This window comes from Pterocles gutturalis, unplaced genomic scaffold, assembly GCF_000699245.1.
Source record: "Pterocles gutturalis isolate BGI_N339 unplaced genomic scaffold, ASM69924v1 scaffold30613, whole genome shotgun sequence".
Taxonomy (NCBI): Eukaryota; Metazoa; Chordata; class Aves; order Pterocliformes; family Pteroclidae; genus Pterocles; species Pterocles gutturalis.
In genome coordinates this window covers 125-9,511 of record NW_010121410.1, presented here as the reverse complement: position 1 = coordinate 9,511, position 9,387 = coordinate 125, and the positions used below count along the sequence as shown (strand labels likewise).

The 9,387-nt window shown below is 42.4% G+C and overlaps 1 protein-coding gene across 1 annotated transcript; it reads right to left on the bottom strand.

Annotated features, from left to right (window-relative positions):
- Nucleotides 1–942: 942 nt before the first annotated feature.
- Nucleotides 943–7,115, bottom strand: REEP2 (receptor accessory protein 2). Its single transcript, XM_010077236.1, has 6 exons — nt 7,045–7,115; nt 5,492–5,612; nt 4,816–4,929; nt 4,300–4,447; nt 3,838–3,995; nt 943–1,017 (listed from the first exon to the last, which is right to left on the bottom strand). Exons 1-6 carry the CDS (start codon nt 7,110–7,112, stop codon nt 943–945), a joined length of 684 nt encoding a protein of 227 aa, XP_010075538.1. The 5' UTR covers nt 7,113–7,115.
- Nucleotides 7,116–9,387: the final 2,272 nt, after the last annotated feature.

The window sequence follows — 9,387 nt, the reverse complement described above, 5'->3', positions numbered from 1 at the left end:
CCAGATTTTACCCAGACATCTGCTACAATGAAAGAATTTGTCCGTCATAACAAGTCTCAGGATGACACAGAGTTCAACCACTAAATGGTAAAACAACAGTCTCCCTGCCAACTTCCCACTGCATGGGACTCACCTCACTCTGATGCTCTCACAGGAATCAAAGTGAACAACAGAACCTGAAATAAAATTCAAGCAGCTTCAAAAAAAGCCAAAATCTTTCCTTCTCAATAGTTAATTCTTACAGATACCTGTATCTACTCAGTCACATGTTCATATAACAGCATATTTTCTTCATTACTCAGTTTTCAATTATCTCCCAGATAATTACCTTCCAGAAAAAATAAAATAAAATGCAAACTCTTCATCTTCCAGTACTAGTAATGGGAATCTAGCATACTCCTCCCATGAGCTAGTCCTTTATGTTCAAGAGCACTCAGCACACATCACTTCAGTCACCTTCTCAAAGGGGAAGGACATGACAGGTACGGTCCACTCTTAAGGAGGATGAACCATGGTGGGCACTTCTTAACAACACACAGCTGCAGAAGAATACCCAGAGCAAGATAAGACGTTTTAGGGAGCCACCCACCCCTGTGGAACTCGTGTCTAATATTTTTCCAGCTTCTGTGCAATGGATGTCTCTAACCCTAGTCAGTTCTTCCAGCAAAGCTTCTCCCCAACTAGGGTTATACCGTGGGAATTCCAAAGCAACAGGCTATGTACAGACATACCAGCATTCCCTCCAACAGAGAGATTAAAAGGAGAAGTATTCCTGAGGATGTGTACCCTCTACTCCATTTTCTGAATCCCAGCCTCCCCCTTGCCTTGGAATGGGCTCTACAAAGCAGTATCAGTTATGTATATGAATCTCAGCTCCCTTCCTTTGGGGAGTGACAGGCAGATCCCGGGACAGGGACAGCTGCTGGGGAGGGGAAGGTCTCCTTAGGATGACTCGCCAGAAGCAAGAGAGCCTGCAGCTTTCTTCTTGGGGCGGGCTTTCACGCTTCTTCCTGGAAGCTGAGGAGAAAGAAGAGAGAGGCATCTTAGCTTGGTTTACTTTAACACCTAAATGTGTAACAGAAAGATACAAGAATACAGAGTTAAAACAGGACAAAACAACTACGATGTGATGACCCCATCCATGTCATCCCTTGTTTCAAAAAGGCTATTTCACCATTCCATTTGGTGAAAATGGAGCATATTCATCAAACAGAAACAGGAGAGGAAGACATTCTAAACCAGGGCTAGTGTGACAATATAATCAAAGTCAGCTGTCTCGACAAAAGGTTAGACACAGCGATATTTCTAACTGGTAACATTCACATAACACTTCACTGCTGTAACTTTTCTGCTTCTTGACCGCCATCCCAAATGCTGTTCTCCAAAAGAGGCAGAAACATCTCAAACTAGTTTGCACATTTTACTCCAGTGTCCTTCATTCTAGATGTTGGCAAGACAAGTGCATTTACAATCTACGATGCATTCAGCCCTTCCAGGCAATCTCAGAGATCTCAGTCAAAGACCTCCCACAATTCCTAAGTCTGAACCAGAGATCCAGACAGACTGAGCATAAATATCAATATGATTGCGAACAGCTTTATCGAAATTTCTGTATTCACAATAAACAGCATAGAAGAGTCATTACTGTCTTTTCACAATCTCATTTTAAAACTTCCTCACTAGGAAGCTTGTAATTAAATTTTGTTCTTTGTCCTTTCCTGCTCCTCTCTAACATGCTAGAGAAGAAAGCAGAGGGGTCCAACTAAGAAGTAAGCCTTGGGAATTGAAAAAAGATCCAGACTGATTTAAAATGCATCTTTAGATGTACGTGTCTGATGAGGCTTTGAGCAACCTGGTCTAGTGGAAGGTGTCCCTGCCCATGGCAGGGGGGTTGGAACTCGACGATCTTTAAGGTCCTTTCCAACCCAAACCATTCTATGAGTCTATGATCCTTGGAGATATTCTAAAGACATCTGGACGTGGCCCTGGGAAACCAGCTCTAGATGGCCTTGCCCGAGCAGTATGGTCAGACCAGATGATCTCCAGAATGCCCTCCAACCTCAACTACTCTGTGATTCTGTTACAAAGAGTACTTAATCACACGCAAAGGCATCCCGTACACTGTAAAATCAGGTTAATAGTAAGACTTAAAATGATGCTCTAAGCAATTACTTTCCTCCAAACTACATTTAGCCTTAAAAAGTCAACAATGTGAGACAGCCATATAGCACTCTTCATCTTAAATAAAAATAATTTAAAAAACCCAAGTAGGAGTCTGAGTTGAATCAAGCAAATAGGATCCCAACTTCACAAAAAGGGAAAAGCACTTTATCACATATCAATCAAACCACAAGAAACATTCAAGTAAGAGTCACAACCTGCAAAGCAGCACCTCAAAAACCATATTCTACAAAACACACCAACAGCTGAAAATAAAGATTGTTAAGCTAAAATGGCTCTTGGACACAACTGCATTTATTTTTTGTGTATGCTTTGTTTTAATCATAAGAATACAGGCAACTTGCATCCCATCTGAACAGCTCTAAGTATCTTGGGTCACCACATGGTCATATGGAGGGGACAGTTCAACAATGGCTAGTTATAGAATTATAGAGTGGTTTGGGTTGGAAGGGACCCCAGAGATCATCCAGTGCCCCCCCCTGCCATGGGCAGGGACCCCTCCCACTAGCCCAGGTTGCCCAAAGCCTCATCCAGCCTGGCCTTGAACCCCTCCAGGGATGGGGCATCCACAGCTTCTCTGGGCAACCTGGGCCACTGCCTCACCCCCCTCACAGGAAAACATTTCTTCCTCACATCTCATCTCCATCTCCCCTCTTTCAGCTTATACCCGTTACCCCTTGTCCTGTCACTACACTCCCTGACAGAGAGTCCCCTCCCCTCTCTCCTGTAGCCCCCTTTAGGTACTGGAAGGCTGCTATAAGGTCTCCTTGGAGCCTTCTTCAGGCTGAACAACCCCAACTCTCTCAGCCTGTCCTCATAGGGGAGGTGCTCCAGCCTCTGACCATCTTCGTGGCTCTCCTCTGAACTCGCTACAACAGGTCCAGGTCTTTTTTATGTTGAATGCAGTACTCCGGGTGGGATCTCACGAGAGCAGAGCAGAGGGGGAGAATCATCTCCCTCAACCTGCTGGTCATGTTTGTTTTGATGCCCCCAGGACACGGGTGGTTTCTGGGCTGCAAGCGCACACTGCCGGCTCATGTTCAGCTCCTCATCAACCAACACCCCCAAGTCCTCTTCCTCAGGCTCCTCTCAAACCATTTTCCGACAGCCTGTATTTGTGCTTGGGATTGCCTCAACAAGTTACCCAAACTTCAAGACAAAACCCTGAGGTGGGGGAAAGCAGGGGGGAAGGGGAGTGGCATGGAGAGGGAATTCCATTTTCCCCATATCTAATATGCAGAAGTCCAGGAAGGCCTAAGAGGGTACAGAACCACTGCATTTTAGATGAGGAGAAAGAGGTTGTCCCAGGGATAAATGCCACAGTAGTATTATATATTCAGACTGTAACAGAGGATATAGTCAACAAAACATGTTAAAAACATCTAATGTCCTACCTTTCAACACAAAATCTGAATGAAAGCAAAGCTGGATCCTGGCTTATAACAGAGGCTTACAGGCATGATAAAAAATACAAAAGCTAGAGACTAGTACAGCAAGTAGACTGCAAGTCGTCCGATGCAGGACTCAACTCACAAAAACTTAGTCCAATAAAGTTTATATAAACAGCTTTTAAATGCACCGAGTATGAAGCCAGAGCCTTCCAATAAAGCTCACAAATCAATGTCTGTGCTGGAAACAATTTACACGCCAGCTCACCTCAGCCTTCATCACCTTCTTAGGAGTTTTGAGACTCTGGGTACGTTTGGGAAGTTTGTCTCCTGCATCTTCATCTGATGGGTCTGTCCTAGTCTCTGACGGGGTTCCATTAGACCTCTGTGCCATACTGCTCTCCTCTCCTGAGGAGTAACAGGAAGCTAAGGAATCAGAGAGAAAGTTTTAGCAAATACTTTTGAAAAATCACATGAAGTCTAAAATAGCCCCTCCTGAAGGACCACATGAAAGGGAGATGTCAACAATCCTTAAGAAGGATAATCCAAAAAGTACAGAGGTATGTCAGTAGATGGGAAAGACTGGGGAAGACAATGTAACTTCTCCCAGATAATTTGGAATCTTGTAGTCTTCTGAGACCCAACACATGGGAAGTCCAAGGAACTCCTCCTTCCCTCCTGGTTCACCGTACGAGGCCTCGTACGATGGCCCCGCAGGGCTGTTCTGTACCTGAATCCTCAATGGTTTCAAGAAGGCTCCCACCAGAGGGGTGCAGCGGTGGTTCACGGCTTCGCATATGCATGGTATCTTCATCCCGGATCAGAGTGAGATCCTGCATGCTGAAACTTCGCAGCTTCTCAGACAAAACTCCCTGGCCCTAAGAGGACATACAAATTAGGGTCAAGGGCACTTCGCCTTCACCGAGATCATCTCACATAGGATCATGCAGAAGGGGAGAAGTGCCCTATTCCCCACTAGAGTACTCTGAAAAAAAACAGAAAAGGGAAAAAGAAAAGTATGCTCCCAAGACCAATAGGGAAGAGGTTAAAGCAAAATCCATTCCACTCTCCCTCCACTTTTCATAAACCAAAGGATGGGATTAACTGCAAGGCAAACTGGAGGAAAGGAAAAGTTGGTTGGTGTCAACAAGCACCAGCATCCCTTACAGACCCAGAGCACTAATTGCTGGCACCCAAAACTAAACTGCTGGGGAATTCCTGAATGTTACAGAAGGTTTTGCATTACCTTTGCAGCTGCAGTAACTGCTGCATTGGCAGCAAGGTTTAACCCTCTCTTGCCAACTCGCATCATGGTTTCATAGCTCTTGTCACGAGCCTGAGTAATGTATTCATCAATTTCCTGGGAAGGCAATGTGGAACATGGCATTTAGCTCCTTGTTACAAACATCATCAAAGTCTCCCCACCATCACCCTTAAAAACCCAAAGCTCATCCGGACGCTTTTTTCCAGGCTACCAGCATCAGCCGTCATTGATCACATAAGTGCAGTTTCTCTGCTACTTACAGAAAGCTTCCAAATGAACTTTTACTTGAAGTATGCTATCTCCAGATTGTAACAACTGAAAAAAAAGCAGTTGCTGATACTGACAATGTGAAAAAACAGCACGGCTACAGAACATGCTGCACCTTTTGTGACTCAAAGAGCTTAACTACTGACAGTGACTGTAAGGGCTCATCACGCTGGGTCAGCCAAACGTGCTTTCTAAGCATTAGGCAAACTACTGGCTACATGACAACCTTCAGTTAAGCTGCAGTATGACATCATTGTCAGAGAGAGAATTATTCTACATCCACTACTGTCAGCACAAGCACAATCCAAGCATTTCAGTTTTTATTGAGGCATAATGGAACCAGAAGCCAGACAGCTCCCAGACAGGTCAGTATCTTCTAACAAGTGAGTACCTTCTCCTTATTGGAGAGCGTTGGGTGCACAAACTTCCTGTAGAGGACACTGGAGCCCTTGGTGTAAGGGGAGAGCAGCCAAATCACAAATGCGATTTTCAGCTCAAAATAAAAGGGAAACCTGAGAGAAAGAGGGGAAAAAAAAAAAAAGAAAAAGAGAGAGAAAGATGGAGAACTGGAATCAAGATCAGCACAGAGACAGATGGAGACAACTGGTAGTAAGCAGCATAGGCAGAAAGAGCAAAGGCAAGATAAAGGCTCAGAAACAAAAGAATCAACATATCAGGTCAGAATAGCAAAACCCTCTTTGGAATCCTAGGACATACCTTCTTCGATTCTCATTAAGTCTTTCATCCATAGCCATGAAAACTCCATAAACAGGGCATCTCTCAGCCCTGCAAACACACCAAATTACAATCTGATAGCTACTCTCGTAATTCTGAAGTTTGCTCAGAGAGTACCCACTGAATGTTAATATTACATTAGTTTCTCTCTCATTTTCCAAAGCTTTCAACTACGTATCTCAATAAATCTCAAGTTCCTGCTAAGGCTGATGGCTCAGTTTCTAAAACTTCCAGTAGGTACTCCTCAGACAAGACACAAAAGGATCAGTGTAACTGAAAAAAGAGCAGGCAGCATGTAAGTCTTTAATCTCTAACCCATACTGAATACAGTCTCTGGGAAGATACAGTAGCAGAGACTGAAAAAAGTGAATGCAAACTTTATAATGTCTCTATTAGTAGTAAGAGACTTCTGTTTTCAGTGGTCCATTTTATGTACGTGAACAAAAGCTCTTGTACTTTTTATATCTTTGCCTGCTTTTCAAAAAAAAAAAAAAAAAAGCGCACAGTACTTTCATAAGGCATGTACAGCCATTTCATGTTTCTTTAAAAGATTCAATTCTTGACTAGTCTTCTTTCAGAGATGTATGCAAAGCCCAGACACTAAAGCAACAAAGCCAATGAAGATATCCTGTTCCAAAGGTTTGGCTGAAGACACGTAATGATGATTTGTCATTTTCGGAGGCCTCTGTATTGCCAAGCCTGACACACCACACTGAAAGGATTAAAAACCTGCTTCTCCCGACTCCACTGCACCCCACCTCCACTAGTAGAAGATAATTTCATAATGCAAAACACCTCTCAAAGCATAGACATGCATCTGATCTGCTCTTCCACACAACAGGCTCACAAACCACAGCAGGTCCCTTCCTCCTACCATCATTTTTTTAAATGTCTTTTAGACCACCCTTGCTCAAACTTTACCAGTTCACATTAACAGCTTCTCAGAAATATTTTGTTATGAATGGATGAAGATCCTCTTCCAGATACAGTGTATTTATCCTAACTGTTTGGAAGTATAGGAGATGAAACAGCTAAGACAGCAGCTAATACCCACAATATCTACAACCCTGCAGACTCTTCATAGGCATTGAAAACTCCTAAAGGAGAGACAGTTTATTCTTAGCATCCTAACACTATTCCTCTCTTCTTAATAAAAAAACCCCCAAAAACCAACCAACAAAAAACCCCCCATGATGCTAAGGAACTCACCAAGAAAGAACAATGTCTGTGAGTGTTTCTGCAGTAGTGAAAAAGGCAAACACAATCCAGTACATCATCCACTTCACCTGCAAAAGAGCAGTCGCTCAGTAGCCATCCATCAGAACCCAGAAAAAAAGCAAAATGTCTTCCTGTAAAAAGTACTCATCATCTCCACACATTAAGATGAATTCAACAACAAGGCAGCATATATAATCAGTAATGGAAAAGGTCACAGACCATTACAGTTTGCGAAAACACGCTCTAAATGGATAAATGCATACAGATGCACTGATGAATGCATGCCCTGCAGCAATATCGTGATGCAACAGTGTTAAAGTCCCAAATAAGCTATCTAAAAAGAGTAAGGAGTTCACTTTAAGAAGTTATAGTCGTTCATATATATCATGACTACTGTAATAAATATATATATATATCTACATATGCAATAGTTCAGTTTCAACTGTAGCACTATATTTTCTTGATTTAAAGTTCCTTGGGAAGAAAAAAAACCCAAACCAACAGATATAGCATTTTACTTTGATTCATTAATAAGCATTCTTTGCCTTAATCACTGCTGCCATGGTGGGGGAGAAGAGTAAGTTTGCACTGTACTCCGATGCCACTGACAGACTGCTTGCGGGAGCCTGGTGTGTGTCACCTCCGTCTCACCACACTCTCTAGGACAGATACACCTGTAAGATCTTTCTCCCCCACCAATGCTAGTTCTTAAGCACTAGGAGCAACAGCAGTAGATAGACAGAGCTGGCTTTGAAAATGTGCAGCACAGCATTCAAGTGTTCCACCTACATTTCACATGAAGAACAGTTTGAACAGATATTGGTCCCCTTTCCTGCGTTTAACAACTTTTTTTTCCCCCATCTTTCCACTTACGCTGAGAAAGAAGCAGCCCTCCAGAGATAAGTGAATTAGGTAGTTGGCAGTCCAACGTCTAAATGCTTTTCTGATATAGTCTTCTCAAAAATAATTCATAGATAAGATCAGTTTTAGCAGTTCCAATACATTTTCTTGAACTGAGTCCAGTATTTTCACTGAAAATAAAAGCTAGATAAAATTTTCTGCTGTACGTCCACAGCTAACCTACCCACAGAAAACAGCCGGTTTTCAGTGTAAAGAATGCGTACAGATTCAAAGAATCCATATTTACTGGGTCTTTGAGCTGCAAAACAAGCACTCTATAGGATGTTTTAAAAAATGAGTGGGTTTTTTTTTTTTTCCCCTCAAGTTCTCAAGAAAACAATTTAAAACCCTGAAATCTGAGTCTGTCTTAACACAGATTCTGTAACTGGAGCACAATCATTCCATGACAGACACTCATAAGCCAGGATAAAATTCTGGGTAAAAATATGCATTTCACGCAACAAACGAAGGTCATAGGCAACTGGAAGGAAGAAGAGGAAGGCCAGAGAAGACAATCATAATACGGTACTACTTTTTACGTAACTTCAAAGACAACTAGGAAGTTACATGATCACCTGATTATTCAGAGAGCTTATTTCATGCTTTCTTTCCAGTTTCTAATGTTATTACTAATAAACTTCAAAGTTTATTAAGGCTCATCGTATTTCTGACTGTATCTCTAGTACTCACTCAAAACACTATCAGTTATCAATGCCTCCTGAACATTCACATTTTGGCTTTTCTGCTGAGATCAGTATTACAAAAACCAAACTCAAACCAAATCACCTCAGCTAGATGTTGTGGTCAACATGATGATGCTGTCAACTATGAGACTCTCACCTCAGCTGGTATCTCCTTCAAAAACCAGTGTGATGAATTTTAAGCCAACACATAGGAAAAGTCTAGGCAATTCTAGAGGACCAGAACAGCGTGAGACAAAAGAGGACTATATCCTGCAATATCTATTGCTGACATTTCATTCTGTAAGGAGCAAACAGAGCCAGCCAGATGAAGAGTCTCACACTGCACCACAAAGCAACAGTGACACCTCTGTTCTCCATCAGGTTACTCCTCGCTTTAGACAAACAGAAATTCATCCCACCCATAAGCTGAATAGCTCTTCACCTCCACTGATCAGCTTAGAACAGTCCTGAAAGAAGATGACACATCACATTGCTAAAAAGCATTGGGTGTTTTAAACACAGTAACAACAGTGTGGACAGGGAAGGGGAAACAATTCCTGAAAGGAAGGAGGATGAAGTCTTGACCAACAGAAGCCACTGATGCCAAGTGAAGTAGATAGGTTGACACAAACCAAGCAAAATTACTCAGCTTTTTATAAGAAAACAAAAGTACTACTGAAAAAGCAGTGAAAGAACACAGCATAAGGATAAAGTTAGAGGAAAGAACTTGTCCTGGACTTTCAGATGCTTC

What these genes read in the sequence shown, in the direction of transcription:
- REEP2 (XM_010077236.1), bottom strand. Translation starts at nt 7,112, where the DNA reads ATGATGTACTGGATTGTGTTTGCCTTTTTCACTACTGCAGAAACACTC. An exon ending in CGCTCTCCAATAAGGAGAAG is followed by an intron (nt 4,930 to 5,491) that starts GTACTCACTTGT and finishes TTGCCTTCCCAG; the next exon opens with GAAATTGATGAATACATTAC. An exon ending in AGAAGGTGATGAAGGCTGAG is followed by an intron (nt 1,018 to 3,837) that starts GTGAGCTGGCGT and finishes CTTTCTCCTCAG; the next exon opens with CTTCCAGGAAGAAGCGTGAA.